The 17,358-nt window shown below is 39.4% G+C and overlaps 1 protein-coding gene and 1 long non-coding RNA gene across 5 annotated transcripts in view; one reads left to right on the forward strand and one right to left on the reverse strand.

Moving 5' to 3' along the window:
- The window catches only part of ppp1r16b (protein phosphatase 1, regulatory subunit 16B), a 96,875-nt gene extending 80,597 nt beyond the window's left edge, over nt 1-16,278 (forward strand). For all 4 annotated transcript variants that reach the window (XM_038695438.1, XM_038695440.1, XM_038695441.1 and 1 more), the window contains 6 exons: nt 3,996-4,120; nt 11,170-11,295; nt 11,379-11,454; nt 11,852-11,981; nt 12,105-12,252; nt 12,747-16,278. In XM_038695438.1, coding sequence (XP_038551366.1) covers nt 3,996-4,120; nt 11,170-11,295; nt 11,379-11,454; nt 11,852-11,981; nt 12,105-12,252; nt 12,747-13,220 — 1,079 coding nt within the window. In that variant the 3' untranslated portion in view covers nt 13,221-16,278. The remainder of the gene's footprint in view (nt 1-3,995; nt 4,121-11,169; nt 11,296-11,378; nt 11,455-11,851; nt 11,982-12,104; nt 12,253-12,746) is intronic.
- LOC119885418 overlaps nt 1,018-17,358 on the reverse strand; it is an 82,730-nt gene continuing 66,389 nt past the window's right edge. The window contains exons 3-4 of the long non-coding RNA XR_005441338.1: nt 16,339-16,454; nt 1,018-1,155 (exon numbers count right to left, since the gene is read on the reverse strand). This is a non-coding gene — a long non-coding RNA (uncharacterized LOC119885418). The remainder of the gene's footprint in view (nt 1,156-16,338; nt 16,455-17,358) is intronic.

Here is a 17,358-nt window from a genome sequence, read left to right on the forward strand (position 1 = left end):
AGTGTAATGAAGCTAAAATAGGAGTAATGTGGTCATATTTCTTTGTTTTGGTTAAAAGCCTGGCAGCTGAGTTCTGGACAGTCTGGAGTCGATCAATAGATTTTTGGGTTAAACAGGTGAAAAGGCTGTTGCAATAATCCAGGCGTGATGAGATGAAGGCATGTAAAATGGTCTCGGTGTCCTTGATGGTCTAATTTTTCCTATATTTCTAAGTTGATAAAAACATGATTGAACAAGCTTTGTGGTGTGCTGCTCAAAATTTAAATTACTATCAAACCAAACACCATGGTTCTTTGCCACAGGCTTAATGTGATTTACTAGGGAACCAGCAGATGGCAGTATTTGATTTGCCATCTGCTGGGACCCGATGACCAGGATTTCTGTTTTGTCTGAGTTCAGCTGGAGGAAATTATTTGACATCCATTTTTTAACTTCACAAAGGCAGTTGTTAAGTGAACTCAGCACTCCAGGGTCTGTGGATCTGATGGGCAAGTATATTTGTGTGTCATCAGCGTAAATATGAAAAGACACGCAATGTTTATGGATAATATGTCCAAGGGGAAGCAGATACAAGGAAAGGAAGCAGATACAAGGAAAAAGCTGGGCCAACAGTCTGTCATGCAATTTCCCCCCAAAACAAACATCATTTATGACTTTAAATCTTTAAAATTTTAATTCATACTCCAAAATAATAGGGAACAGCATATCAAGAGTCTCTTGTAAAACTGCATAGGATTCACTTCAAAAAATTTCCTTTTATAAATCATAATCAACTCGAAATTTGGCGCAGGCGACCAAGCTTCTGTTCACCAAGCCCACCTTTAACACCCTTAGTTGCCAATAAATCATCAGTGAAACACCCCCACTTAATATTAATACATACTGACTGCATGAAGAAAATGAGGGCAAATCCTGATAGAAAAGCAAAATAAAGAACAAAATTGTGTGAGTGTGAGATTTAAGTTCATGTTGGAAAGGTTGAAGTAAGACAGAAGATGTTTGTTTGGTGGACAAAAGGGCACATACTCACTCAGAGTGTGTGGAGTGAATAAGACATTTTCTATTGTTTTTGGTGGCTGCCTGTGGTGGTGCTGAGCAGGAGCTGAGTGCCCCCGGCGTCTCCACTGCACCTCCAGTATCCGTGTAGATGCTGTCCTACAAAGGCAAACAGACTCCATCTACTCAATTAACAAGGTTGCCAAGAAAAAAAACAAGACTATACACTGAAATACTGTATCTATTTAATAAATAGTGTTATATTTTTCATTTCTTAAAGTAATAGTGAGAATCTTGAATTGGATCCTATGTGTGACAGGGAGCCAGCGAAGAGATAGGTAAGTATAGGGGTAATGTGAGACCATGGTCCATGGATTAATAAGTGATGAGAATAGCGCATTACAGTAGCCTTTGAGATGAAATAAATGTGTACAATAGAGATAGGTATCGCTAGTCGATACCTTTATTTTATCGACCAAAACAGTCCAGTATTGAGTAGTATCAAAACATCTCCAGTCAAACCAGTCCTCCATTCAATACTTTTTATAACCAAATCGCAGTAAAAAAATACTATTTGTATGGTTTTGATTGCATCAATTAAATGCATTGGTGGCGCAACAGCGATCAGCTGATTTTACTCACGGAGCCTCCGGCTGCAGCTGCGGCTTCTTCAGATGTAGGTGGTGTGATCGGCTGGACGTGAGTCTTTAGTGTAGTTTAATGACTCATTTTCTACTTCTTACTGTCGTCTTTTTTTGAGGTTTGCGACTCACCACAAAAAGGAAAAAGCACTCGCGGAGATCTTTCAATTCAGTTTATTGATCGAAAGTTAACAAAATAATTCCCTGTGTTTAAACAAACGTATCAAAAAATTAACTTAAATTTGTTTCCCACAACTCATTTGGTCACTAAACTATTTCACTTCTCTCTCATTCAAATACAAAAAAACTCACAAGTCTTTTCCCATATAGGCTACTACCCGTGAGGATGACCTAATTAGGATGAGGAGGAGCTGAAACAATCTCCCAATATTTTTATATAACAGTTATTTGAAAAAAGAAAAAAAAAATCACCTTACTTGTCCTTAACAACTATAAAAATAATAATAGGCTACCAATCAACTACTATGGCTTCAGCAGGTGGTTTAACATGAGTACTCAGTTGGTATTGGTATCACTTTAAGGGTACTGGTTTTGGTACTGGTATTGTAAACAATACACAACCCTAATTGGGAGTACTTTTGTTCCACCAGTGTTTGTTCCTTAGCGGTCAGATTTCCGGGTTAAAAATAGCTTTTCTTGTTTCATTATTTATGTGATATATTCACAGTATTTCTGTTTACTACACTAGATACTGTGACCAAGAGTAATGTTTACTGTATTTTACATCTTTAAATCCTTTAGGGCATTGTTAAGCATTGTTAGCACTGTAGCTAAATCAAGACATGACAGAAACAAATTGTTCATTAGTATCAGAGAGACCAATGGTTAGAAGGGGAACAACAGAACAGAAAACAGAAAATGAAGGAAATTGCTGGAGGGATGCATTTAATTTAAGTCGACAAAGGGGACTGTCATTGTTCTGATTCCTGCGCCTTAAAACACCCTGCAGCTGTGATTCTGATTGTCAATTTGGAGAGAAGTCCCAGTTAACCTTCTCACCTTTTTTCGCCACAATCACTGGCCATCACTGAAACAAGAACGTGACATTGAAACAGGAGTTTGACTTTAAAACGGCGCGCTGGAGGATGTAATGTTGGCTGAGTGCACCTGCACAGGTTCAATTTATAACTCAGTGTCACGGGAAAGGTCGCAGTGCTGAAATATTGACTGTCAGGTGATGCCTTTCTACTTCTACCTTTTTATGTCAAGTAAAAGTAGTCCGTTTCAGAGGACTGTCCTCCGTACTCCACAAAAAAGATCCATCCATCGTCAACCACTTATCCTGCGTACAGGGTCGCGGGGGGCTGGAGCCTATCCCAGCTGACATTGGGCAAAAGGCGGGGGACAGTTCGCCAGTCCATCGCAGGGCCCACACATAGACAAACAACCACTCACACCTAAGGACAATTTTTTAGAGACACCAATTAACCTAGCCTGCATGTCTTTGGACGGTGGGAGGAAGCTGGAGCACCTGGAGAGAACCCACGCAGACACGGGGAGAACATGCAAACTCCACACAGAAAGGCCGGGGCAACGGAGGTTTGAACCCACAACCTTCTTGCTGTGAGGCAACAATGCTAACCAACAGTGCTAACCACTGCACCAAAGATATTTAAGTATATTTAAATGATCAACTCCTCTGAATATTACAACTTTAAGCTTTCATTTTCAGCTGCTGTCCTTTTGAAAGGATAGTTGACCTCCTCGAGTGATACATATATTAAAATGTTCTGACTGACAGGCTGTTTTCATTATTGTTAATCGGACATTTATTTGAATTTGCTGGATAGTGCAGTACAATATATTTCTGCTGAGCTGTGGGAGAAGTCATCAAGTGTGGCGGTGACAGTATTGAGTCCTACCTGGCAGCAGGGCGATGGATTAAAGGAGGAATTTAGAGTAGCTGTAAAGTACAGAATTGCCTGAGCTTCAACTTGGCCCAACACTACAGAACTCTTTGCCAAGAGATGGTAGGAAAGCCAGCATGAAGACTACCACTTAGACAAAACAGTTATTCCATTTATTTTTTTTATAATTGCGAACCAAATACTTTGCTAAAAGTACCAAAAAATTCAGGATGCTAAACACCTGCTGAGGGGAATCCATAAAAACACCCAGTGTAATTTTAAAAAACAATTTCTGTCAATTTAGAAAATTTCTCTTTTTCTTTCACATTTTCAAGTTAGTTTTATGTACATGCCATGTTGTGTCCCTACCCCATAGTACCTGAGCTGCTCTGCTTTGGCCCTCTGAACTGGCCCTGTCAGCATGCTGCAGTTGTATATTAAGGCTGGCAGGAAATAATGTTGTGTTTCTGCTTGTGTATTTGATTGACAGGCATCACCCAGGAGATGATCAACGAGACACGAGCGTCTACAGAGAGGAGGATGCTGGGAGACATCCAGGAACTGCTGAGACAGGGAGAGGAGGTCAACCAACAGGACTCTCAGGGAGCCACTCTGGTAAGACTTTGTTCTCAGAATCAGGAAGAGATTTACTGCCAAGTAGTATTTTACACATACAAGGAATTTGCTATGGTGACAAACAGTTGACATAAATAAATATATAAATATGGAATAAACAGATGCTTAGAAATATAAAATACTAATAGAACTATGTGTAGAGAAAATAAACAATGTGGCAGATATTTACAGGGGGAGAGGATTTGTATTTATATAAACATATGAACTGACAAAATATAAAAATATAGACGAATAAAAACCTTTGTGTAATAGGGCAGTTTGTGCAGTGAAAAGTAAATTATTTTCATTAGATTTAAATGTGCAAAGACATTTACAAAATGTACTGTAAAGTGGGGTGGAGGGGGAGTGTCAGAGTTCGTTTCGACTTTTCTCTACCAATGTCAATTTAAAACAAGCTGACAAAATGTTTTTTCAAGTTTATTGTCATTTCAACTAAAATGAATTGTAGCTGATTGGAAATGTCTCTTTTATGGCTTAGGTATAAAGAAAATGGCAAAACGTCAGACAAAAATATCTAAAAGCAAATTAAAAGCTTGAGTTTGTTTAAAAAAAAAAAAGTGCATAGGACAGGGGAAAGAAATAAAATTTATTGATTACATTTATTTGAAAGGGGCTGTGTACAACATCATATATAAATGTTACCATTTGTTGTTTTGTACCAGAGATAGCTTAAACAGCTATGTTACAGTTGTGTGTTTATTATTTCAACAACGTAAGCCAAGTTTGAGTATAACGCAATGCAGACTCACCCGTTCCCGCAGCTGCTTCACAATAAGTTTCCAAGTAAAGAGAACTCTTTGTGGATTTCACTGTGAAACAGTTTAAGTTTAACCAACCAACGTTGCCTCAACTGATGTCACTTGAGGCTATTCAGACTTCACGAAAGCCCCCTTTGGAGCCACAAAAGGCTTTATATTACTTTTCACATATGCGGTAGCACCCGTAAACTGTGATGTGTAAACTAAATTAATTGAAGGGTTGGTGGTTAATTTCTCAGGTCCTCCTGTTTACACGGAACACACAATTGCTCCCAATGTGTGTGTATAGAAGAAGCTGTAAGTTGCATTGACAAAGGTTTGCCAAATTGATATAATGCAATATAATCTGTGACAAGAGCAACACCATGAATGCTATGGCAATAAGAGAGGACATGAGCTGCCAGCAGACTGTGTTGAGTTTAAACTGTAATGAGTGTGTTTTCTTTGAGAAAAGTGCTGCAGAAACGCACACAACTCTTATCAAATAATCAAGTATCACATGTCTGTACTGGGAGGAATGAGGAAATGGTGTGTAAATATTCAGGGGACCATCTTTAGATTCACAGTTTAATGATTATGTGCTCTGCTACACTGGCTCATGAGGCTATAAAATCTTCAAAGCTAATCAGGCGTTTAGAGACTCAATATAACCTTCTTAAAGGCAAATCAGCTGTATGATTTTAAAATGCCCTGCAGCTATAAAAGTGATCTGTTCGTCAGCACAGAATATGTCTGCAGTCCGATGGATTAGAATAAACCTGTAATAACACATATGTATGCATTAAGGAAAAACAATAATACATTGAGACGTGACCGAGAATCATAAAAGCAAGATTTCAGCACAGAGCTCACAAACTGATGCAGAGTTCGGTATGTACTGGTTCTGCACTGGTATGTAGTACTTCCACAAAACAGCCACAGCCTGGCACTCGCACCTTCTCTTGTTTTATATTTCACCAAACAGCAAATGAAGATTATAGATAGTACTACAAACTCACCCAAGTACTGTGACAAAGTTTTAAGTTGCTTCAAGCAGTGCAGGTGGTGACTGACTGATGTTTTTCTGTAGCTGCATGCTCCCCTGCTGAGACAGTTCAGCACTTCACACCCATATACTGGAACTGACTCGACACGAGCTCCTGTACATACTCTCTGCCCTCGACACTTCTGGTACATGCCAAACCACTGCTTGTGTACTGCAGAGACTACATGGGGGCTGTGGGGCTCGCCATATTTGTTCATGGACTAGTACTCTTGTACTGTTAGCTTGTGGATACAAGGATTATGAATCATAAATGGTTTTACTTTCACTCAAAACCAGCATGCTGTGTTAGTGTTGTTGTGGGCCGTTTAGGCCACAACTGAGACTAGAAAACCCCGAATAACTTGATGATTCGAAATATTTAGTGGTCTGACTCTGCATATACTGAGTCAAATGCAGTCATTCTTGCATGTTCTGTCAAATTGCCTTAGAGAAGACCCAAGCACGCGTGGGAATGATAAGACGGCGCTTTCTTTTGTTTCTTGTGTGTCCCAGCCGCGTGTTTGAGTGGATAAGTTTAGTATTATTGGGGAACTGTACCTTATAAAGTCGTCACTGAATTTGTTTTGTCTAGAGGTTCAGTGCACTGATGCATTAAAAATTCAAGTAGGGCATAAAAAAAATCATTGCCATACAATTTTCCTGAGCGGAGCGTATAATGTCAGATGCCTTAATGAAGTCTTTATTATGTATCAGGAATTTAGCTACGCTATGACAGATCACTGGATGAAAATAGCTAGGGGGCATTACATGGTAGTAGCCCAAAATAACCCTGTTAAGCTTTAAAGTCTTACCACAGATTGTCTGATTGAGCTGCTTGTCCCCATGCTTTATGCGCCCTGTTAATCCTCATTCAAGCATGATGAAGCAAACTAGAGCATGCCTTATTAAAATCTCTGGCAAAGAAGAGAGGAAGAGACCTGGAATTGGTAGGAAGTTATGTAAGGTTAATCTTTTGTTTTCCACTGAAATACAATGATTTTCATTTCTTGTGGTGGCAAATGGGTTGATCAAACTCTAAGAGGAGAAACAATGAACAGAACATGTTTCATTCTGACAGGCAGAATTAATTAGGCAAGTTTATTTACAATGTGCTTTTACATTATGCATTTAAAAAAATAAAAATAAACAAGAAATGTGTGTGTGTATATATATATATATAATAAAATGAAAAAACAGGCTACAGAGAAATTTTGATCTGTCTGATTTGTGTAACCAGAAAGTTGCTAGGCAATGACCCGTACCTGAAATGTAATGAATATGAGCTTGAACATCAACATAAGTGGTTTTTAATTACTATTTTGGGAAATAAAAAAACAAGCCTCAATTTGCAACACACGGTGTAACTCGCTGTGTGTGTGTGCTGGAACAGAACTTGCCTGAGAATCATCCTCCAGTTGTTAAGATTCCCTGAGTATCAAAGTGATTCAGTGATAGTTGTCAGTACATCCAGTGGTACACAGTAAAAATGAACTCCAATGAACTTCCAATGATCCAATATCCATGGCAACATTATACTTCCTGTTCCTTGTGAGCGTTTCTGTTCACACAAGTGAAGACTTTTAACGTGACATTTTTCAAAATACTTTGTTGAAGAAAAAAATCATTGACGTTCAAGCTCTTATTTGTCACATTAACTCTAATTACATTAACTGGTAGCGCCATCACCCAAGTGTATTTGCTGCAAAGTTATGCTATCAAGTGCAACATGGGACATTAAATATCAAAATGAAATTCCGTCTGTGGACCGTTTTTGGTGATCCTTTCACTTTTTAATCAAACATTAGTATGCTAACATGCCAAACTAAAAAGCTAAACATCACCATTGTCATTTTGAGCATGCCAAAATTAGCGTTTAGCTCAAAGCACCGCTGGGCCTAACGCTCACCTCACATACCTGATTTAACATTGTCTGACTCACGATACAGTTAAAAAAAAGATCAAAATTGATGAGAGATCATCTTTTTTTATTCAAAACATTCTTATTTCATGTCAAACTTGGTGCCTATATTACCCAAAATGCAATTCAACTACCTATAGAGATTCAAGTGTGTTATGCCAGTAGCAGTAGGGGGTTTCCAAAGCTATTTGACCATCCAACAAGCAAATCTAATGGAATATTTTCGCAGAAATTGTCCAGGTGTTTGCTGTTGAGACAAAAGCAACAAAGCCTCCATTAGCAGAATACCATTTCTGGAGATGCTGCCCTGCATCAGTGGGTTTTGTTCATCCAACAGGCAATAAAACCAGACCGAGCTGAGCCATCCAGGAACTGATTGACCTTGGCATTCCTCTTATGCTTTCAAAATGTCCTCTTGTTGTAGCACCTCAGATAAACATCCACTTAAACATGTCCGGTACTCAAAGATCAGCCAGCCATTGACATAACTGATGTGCTATGAAGCCTGAATTCAGCCTTTACATTCTGCTTTCCAAATATTTCTGTTGTTCTGATGTTTTGCTGTAGATACATTTAGTGTAGGTTATAAACATTAGGTCATTTTCTGTGACATTTAACAGTCACAGAAAAATATACTTTTAAAAGACAACAGACAAAATTTAAATGCTTCTATTTTTAAGTGATTTTTATCTATACATAGGAGTGTGCTCCCTCACCTGCTTTCTAGGAGACACCTTTGTATTAAAAATACTGCAAAAGAAAATTGCTGCCTGTAATTAACTCTGATGTCACTGTTTTATTTCCATGACTTGTTTTTAAGTATTGGTTTCTCTTGGCATTTTGCATTACATCCTACTGAAGTAGAATTTGATTTATTTCAGTGAGTCGTTACAAAATGATATACCTTACAAGAAGCATCACCCCATCAAGTGCATGTGCCTGAACCCCGGCAGTACACAAAGCAGTGATCTTCCTCTGCCAATTTCCGCATGCGGATCAATAATGTTTAATCTCACATTGTGTGCATTTCTCTATGCACTTCATTAACACTCCAGTGTGTATAAGCTCACGTCGTCACCAGTTGCTCAAACTCTGTCCTCTGCTTGTTATTTCGGACCAGTTATGTTGAAGATATATTCTCTCTCATTAGAGTTTAAGTAGGGTATAAGGTTATTGACATAGTAACCAAATAAACCTGCCTGAGAAATCATCAGGCTTCAGTCCTGCTACAGATGAAATGAAGGCTGGCATTGGCCTTCATATCATGAGTGTATGTGTGTTTCTCAGACCGATTCACGATGATTTGAAGGTTTTGAAAAATGTCCAATGTGTGTCCAAAAACACCGGACAACACCAATTATTGTTGTCTTATGAATAAGCCCATAACATAATGTTCCTATTAATTTATTGTGCAGTTTTCCCTTAAAGTAGCTTCAAGGTTGTTAAAATCATCTTATACTACTCACTTTGACAGGATCACATTTATGCAGCTTTTCATCAAACATATGATGTAGAGCTGAAACAATCAGTTCATTAATCAATAAAATCGCTATAAAAATAATCAGCAACAGTTTAAATAATCGATTAAGTAATTTTTCTCAAGCAGAAATGCCAAATGAACTGTTGAAATTTGAATATTTAATGGCTTTCTTTCTGCTATGATAGAAAATTGAATATCTTTGGCTTTTCAAGGCCCCAGATTAACTTTTTGTATTGGTTGCACTGGTGTGCCTAAACTTTTCATTTAGGTGCACCCCCTCTAGAGCTGCAATGATTAGTCAATTATTCGATTAGTTGATCGAAAGAAAATTAATCGACAACTATTTTGATAATCGATTAATCGTTTCATTTTTTTAAAGCAAAAATTTGAAAGAGTTGCTGGTTTCATCTTCTTAAATGTGAGGAATTGTTGCAAGTCATTTATAAAGACAAATGAAGAGTCTTTGGGTTTTGGATGGTTGGTTGGACAAAAGAAGCTAATTGAAGAAGTCACGTTAGTTGCAGCCCTAACGCGCACAAAACTTAGGTGCACACAAATTTTTCGCAGCACCTTTATCATTTCCCATACAAACAGAAGAACCAACAATTTATTAATAAATTTGATTCATTCAGTCGATAACAGCTGTAAAGTCTAGAAGACATAATTATTATTTCACCCCCATTCAAGTTAGTAGAGGGTTAAACCGGAAGTTTGCCGGCTCACCGACAGAAGTCAACACAGTGGAACATCACAACCCCACCGCCAACTAGTGTTTGGGTGGTGTACTTGCAGAGCTACACAGACACCAACACACAGGTATAAATACTAGGGTATGTGCATGTCCAGCGCTATAGGCATCGGCATAGAGTCATACCAGGAGTATAAATCCAGCGCCCCTTCTCTTCTTTTGATTGGCGCTCTCTTCTGCCAGAGTGAGTTTTGGGGAAAACGCACACAGAGACAAACATTTAGTCACACTAGACATCTATTTTTGATCGGACTCTGGAGCCCTGCTTTTGAATTGCTTGTCAGTCAAAGCAAACAATTTGAAGATGTCTCCTGTCACCTAACTAATTGAGCCCAACATATTTGGTATCTTTGGAAACGCTGGTATCTGCAGTAGAATTTAAAGTAAAGAACTGTGGGTTTGAACAATGTTTGACTGTATAACACAAGTTTGTACTGACTGGCCTGCTGTTGGTTCAGAGAGGTTTAAGAGGTTAAAACTACATGACTAAAGTTAATATCCTGAAAGAATAGATATCATTTTAAAGAAGCAGTGTGAGGGGTGTCTGTTAGCTCACCTGGTACAACAGCGGCCTGGATTCGAGTCCGACCCGCGGGTCATTTGCTGCATGTCATTCCCCCACTTCTCTGTCCTACATTTCCTGTCTCTCTTTGGCTGTGCTATCCAAATAGAACAGTCTTCCCAGTTTCGGTTTTCTCACACAAGTGCATTTCTGACCTGCGTTCATCTCAGGCCAGCAGGATCAGTTTTTATCTTTAACTGTTAATGCGGTGAAGTTTAAAAACTGCAGAAGAGCCGTTTCAGCAGGATTCAGCACCCCACCAGCTTGAAATGATGGCAGAGCCTTTTTACAAAGCCATGGACCTATTATTGAAGGTGCCCAGTGACACACCCACATCCTCAAACTTGGACACAAGTGAATATATATAGATTTTTGCAGGTGTAGTGTGATATTTTTGAGTTAGTAGTACACTATTCTTGGGCATCTAAATTGTGGCTTTAGTGTGAAATCCATGCTGGATTTGATGCACAGAGCACTATCTATTGCAAATGCTGTGTACTGGAAAAATCAAATCATTGTTCGTCCTCTGTCCTCACAGCTCCACATCACAGCAGCAAATGGCTACGTGCAGGCTGCAGAGCTGCTGCTGGAGGGGGGAGCTCGCATGGACCTGAGAGATTCAGATGGATGGCAGCCCCTTCATGCTGCAGCGTGCTGGGGTCAGGTAAGGTAAACATAACATGAAACGGATAAGCACACAAAGGATTCTGAAACCATTAACGTAATTTGCTTCTGCTGTTGTGTCAGATGCATGTGGCAGAGCTGTTGGTGTCTCATGGAGCCAGTCTCAACGCCAAGACCTTCCTAGAGGAGACCCCCATTGGTATGTTTACACCTCAGCACTTTCTTATCAATACACCTGGAGGGGAGTTAAGAAAACAAAGTCCTATTTCAGCAGGGTCTCATTTCCAGCTCGTTTAGTCAATGCAATTTTACACCATGGGTCTTCTTGTTAAAGCATATGGAACCCTTTTTTGTGCTATTTTCAGCACTAGTTATGTCGGCTTTTACATTTTTGGCGGTGTTGATGGTTGGTACATTATTACAACTTAAGTATGTTAACAGTATGAGAGACTGGTAGCATTGTTAATGATAATTATATAAACAAATTCATTGCACAATCCTGGTTTTGTTCATTTATTGTTCATTTAGAGACCAGTAAAGCAAACGCAGTTTATTTGAAAGGAGCATTTCCTGTCCTTCACCCTTTTCACTTTAAGATTTGTGTGAGGATGAGGAGTTCAGAGCCATCCTGCTGGACCTCAAACACAAACACGACATCATCATGAAGTCACAGCTCAAGCACAAGACCTCACTGTGTAGGCGAACATCCAGTGCAGGCAGTCGTGGGTAAGTGCTGACATCTGCTGGCGTTACTACTGCTACTACAAATCCCCCCCCCCGCTCAAAGAGCCCTGCTGATCAAGGACAAATGCGCTCTCTCACTGGAAACTCTTGTGTCTGTTTCCACAGAAAAGTGGTGCGGCGAGCCAGCATGTCGGACAGACACAACTTGTGCCGTAAAGAATACGAGACGGAAGCCATCATGTGGAGGGGTGGGAGGGAGGAGGAGGATGAAAAGGAGAAAGAGTCCGATCAGGAGAATAACCAGGTGGTTAATGTGAGTCTTAAGGTTATTCATCTTTTATTGTTGTTGCTAGTTTTAACTAGGGAAACCTTTTGTGTAATTACATTAGTTAAGTAACATTTTAGAATGAATCCTTCCTTTGATGGTGTATTTTCTAACTTCCTGTACATAACTTGCCAGATATGTGTGACCTGACATGACAGATATTTTTAGCACAGCTAGAAAGGTGTAATATTATAATCTCTCCCACACATCAGGAGTCTAAATGTCAGATTTTGGTGTCTTTAAAACACGGTCACACAGGAAGAAACCCACAATGGAAAAAAAGTGCAATACAATCTTCCAACAGAAGAGTCAGAAGATAAGAATGCTAGATAGTCACATATTTGAAGTGAAGACGGCTACAAAAATAACTGTTGCTCTAATTAGGCAATAAGAGCTTCCACACACTAACTGCATCAAATTGGGGCACATTATCAGCAGATTATCAGAAGGCTTTAAGAGAAATCTTTTTTGATGTCCTGCAGGTCAAGCCAGTCATAGCTGTGGAGCTGCCAGACAAGCCCAAGCTGCCAACCATCCTCAAAGATGGCAACAGCAAACAGAACGGCCTCATCTCTACGATGACGTCCATGCCGCCGCAACCGCCCTCCAATGGCAACACGCCATCGTCTGACAAGGGTGGGGTCATCACCACCCAGCCCACCCAGGAGGAAGCCTTGCCGCGAGAGCGCGCTCAGACACTGTCTGAGCTAAAGAAACAGAGGGCCGCCGCCAAACTGTTGAATCACCCCCTGTTTAACGGTCACCTAGGTAATGGCTCCACAGACTCCTTCTCTGATGCCAAAACCAACTCCGAGGACCCCCGCATGCCGCTGGTCTCCTCCAATGGCAGCGCGGTTTACTACACACCAGCCAGCGGCGACCCGCCCCTGCTCAAACTGAAACAGCCAATAGAGGAAGAGCAGCCAAAGGCGCAGACCTGCTGCTGCGTGTCATAGCTCCCTGGTCATGTGACTGTTGATGGATCAGGAAGTATTTGCACAGAAAAGAGGGAAGGAAGGGAGGAAGGAAAGCAGGAAAGAGTGAGTGTTGCTGTCTTTTAAAGTCCTTTTCCTCCCCTCCTTTAAACTTCGTCCAGAGAAGACAGTTGGCCTGAAGAAGGTTTAGCAACTTCTCCTTGTACCTCCCTGCCATGTGATGCCCTGCTACAGTTGAAGAGACACCATCCCCAAATTCAGACATTTTTCAAGTGTAGCAGAGAACGGGAAAGGAACTGAGCAATGCCACTTTTTTCCTCTAGACGTCGCTTGGATTAAAATTCCTTTTCAAAAATGGAGTCTCTCTACAAGACATGCCAAAAGGGATAGAAAGAGTGCAAGAAGCTGTTACTCTGGCCCTGCTGTCCCTGCCCACCTTTAAGAAAAGTGTGGGCAGTTTTTTTAAGCTTTTCACCTGGAAAGGTTTAAAAAAATTTAATCAGAAAAGATCTCAAGGTACAAGTGCATGTTCTGCCCTCAGAGATAAATATGAAAGACTTTCTTTTTTTTTTATCTTGCACATGGATGGTTACCATGTAATTAAACATTTCTTCAGGATGAGCTCACATATTCTTGTCATTTTCAAATGTGCAGGAAGGGCAGCACAGAGCGTTCCAGATGTGTTGTACTACAACATATCAGAAATAGCTAAACGTAGCAAAAAGACCTGTGACTTCTCTTTTGAAGTATCTATCACGTTAAAATGCTGCCTGCATATGTAAAAAGGGAAGGAATGCCATAAAACAGTGTTAAAATATTCAGGAAGTGTATATCTACAGCGAGTGATAACAGGAAAGAGCAGAGTAGTGCGCAAGTGTTTTGTAATATTCTGTCAAACTATACTTCACCTCACCGTCCTCTCATATCAAACCTGAACTGACAGGTCACGCTCTGTTTTATGCATAATGTTTTGTGCTCTCTCGTTTAGATAATTTAAGCAAACATGGTTGAAAATTACTGTACATTTCTTTATTTATGAAATTTATGTAATATGTAAAAAAAAAGAAAAAAAAAAGTTGAGTGTATTTATTATTTGGATGGTGAGTGAATGCAATGCAAGATGAGCTGGGGAGTCTTCCAGCAAAGCACCTTCTGACAAGGAAAATCAAACTGATAAAGTGAAGTAAGGGTTACTGTCTGCTATATGTATGTTATTAATATCACACAAGCAGGCCATCCTATTGGGATGGATTTCATATTTGTGTCACTACAAATAACAGTGTTATTTGTTTATGGGTTTCTTTGTAGTTTTTTTTCTGGTGGCCATTGTGTGGCTTTATCTCCCAGTCATTGTAGTTGTCTAACAGAAACTGTAAATGTTATGTAATGAATAACTGTACGTATAATATGAGTTTACTGAAGATACACATGGACTCTGCTTGCCTGATTTAAAAAACAAAAAACAAAAACATTAATCTCCACATTTGGTATGGAGTGAGCCCACACCATCGTGTCAGGTGTCCTCATAACAAAATATAAACGTTGCAGCCAAAAACCAAGTACTAGAAGTAGTTTCTCTGCTGTGTTTGACATTTTGGGAAATGTAGGCTTATTAGCAGCAACAACTGTAGCGACAGTTTACCCACAACTTGGCTAACGTTAGTTCCATTACTTGCTGTGTCGTTATTTGTTCTATATCATGGTATTTGTCATGTTTTCTATATCATGTTTGTATTGCATTTCTACAGAATCGCTTACCCCACCTTTAATATATAGCTGGAGCTAGCAGCTGGTTATCTTAGCATAAAGAAAGCAAAACGGGAGAAACAGCTAGTGAAATAGAATACAGCCATCATTCATGTTATAAATTACATCTGTGCTTTGACATGTCGTTGTGGATTTTGCTTTACAGGTGCATCTTTTGAAAAACCTTTTTACTGTGCTATGCTAGCTGTTTACAGTTTTATGCTAAGCTAACTGGCTGCTAGCTCCAGCTTCATATTTAACAGACAGATATGAGAGGGGTATCAATCTCCTCATCTAACGCTCAGCAAAAAAGCTAATAAGCATATTTCCCAAAATGTTGACTTACTCCTTTTTAATATCTAATCTCCTTGTGATTGCCAAAAAGTCTTCCATGATTTAAACTACTTATAAGGACATTTAAAAACTTTGAAGGAAGGCTTTCTTGCCACTATAGAGATTTGTCTGATGACCATCCCCTTTAAATGTGTGATTAACCACAATGCCACTACCACTTTATCCCCACTATCTACTGTACATTGTCAAATATTTGTACAGATGTGTTTGTAAATATGTTTGTATTAGTATCCCCTTATCTGTTCCCATGAACTGCATTTACATGTCTGTGTTGTTACTGTTGAGGAAGTTGTAGGAAAAATCAATTACCCACATTGAGTGTTAGCAGACATTTGGTTGTCAAAGGGGAAACTGAGTCTATGTAGACCCCCTTAGTAGTCCAGAAGTTTAAAATCTATCTGTGAAGTTGAGTGCACCCAGGTATCTTCATCATGCATAATGTGTTCTCCCTGGTGACCAGCGTCTGCGGTTGATTTCTTTATTTAGTGTTTTTTTTCCTAATTTTCAGCAGATGTCACTGGAAACAGTTTGGATTGTAAACTCAGTTTGAGGAAGTGCAAATTAAGTCATTCAAAGAGACAGCTCTACCCCCTATTTTTGGTTCCTTCATTTTTTCAAGAATTGTCCAAGGCAGTGACATCATCTTGTTATGAGTCAGCTATATTTCATTGAAGTTACTCCAGCTCACATCTGTCCAAGTGCTACAATCACTTCAATTTGAATTTCAGTTCTGCCTTCTTATTAATGAAATCCAATAACACTGAAATGTAATTTTAAACTGCAACCTGGTCAGTATTAGCCAGAAAAGTACCCGGTGTTCTCATGGTATTTAAAGATCAAAGCTTGTGTTTGTCTGCAAGCCTTGTTGTCTATAAGGATAAGATTATAAAGATGAAAAACTACTGATTTTGTAATTACTGTAATATATTGATGGTTGCATTAACATATTTTGAATAAATTGTATATTTTGAGAATTTTATATCATCTCTTCTGAATTAGTGAAGCTGTTTTGTGTTGTCAGGTACGTTGGATCTCTTACCATGTTAATTAGAATGTGTCCGACGTTCCTAGACACTCATCTCTTGGTCCCCTGTTGTTCAAATTTGATGCTTTTCTCAGTTTTATCACTGTATGTAGAGTGTCTTTGGTTTCCAACTGTTGGTTGGAAAAAACAAGACATTTGAAGACATTACAATTAGGCAATTCATAGAAAATAAGCAACAGATTAAGCAACAGTGAAAGCACTAATTAGCTGAAGCCATGCATGGCTTGGGTGGACACATCACTTGTTGCATGTTGGGGGAAAAAAAAACAACTCTTGCTGTTGTTCATCTTTTAGCACAATTGTTTTCTTCAGACATTACTCAGGCACTTTAATGCTGAAGCCAGATGAATATGCACCTCATGTTTGCATGCAGTATGAAGGTTACAACTATATTTCACCCTGAGACGTCTGCTTTCTCTGCCCTACTTCTACAGTTTCTTTTTGTTCTGAAACAGACAGAGGCTGGACCGCCCTTCACCACACAGCTGTCAGGGTCTTGGCCCAGCGTCAAGTGCTTCCTTCAATGATTCTTTGTTTTGTCCACCCCCTCCGCCCTCTTTCTGAACTTCCTCTCGTTCACTGGCTGTGGGGTCAGCAGGGTCAATATTTCTGCTGGCTGCATGCACCAGTCATTGCTCAGACGCATAACAGTTGGGTTAGAGAGACAAGTAAAGACAATTTAGAAAAGTAGTATTTTATGCTTCTCAAAGTTTACCGAGAGACACATTTTAGGGATTTTGAATCTGACTGGCCTTTTTTTGTTTCCTGCCATTTAACATACTGTACTTTCTCCACTGCCAGTTCATGTGGAAAACAGCAGCCACTGGCAAGCATTTTCAGTCTCATAGCTGCTGACTTTAAGGCACGAATATCTATATATAGTTTTTACAGTTCATTAGGTTGTCAAAACAGTGTGCAGGGTCATGGAATTAAAAAAAAAATAATAAAAATACACCAGCAAAAACAGTAACTAATTTGACAAATCTACATCAGGTTACAGTCTTGGACCTTCGC

This window comes from Micropterus salmoides, unplaced genomic scaffold, assembly GCF_014851395.1.
Source record: "Micropterus salmoides isolate LMB-PRFRI ecotype aquatic unplaced genomic scaffold, ASM1485139v1 Ms_hic_scaffold_4, whole genome shotgun sequence".
NCBI lineage: Eukaryota > Metazoa > Chordata > Actinopteri > Centrarchiformes > Centrarchidae > Micropterus > Micropterus salmoides.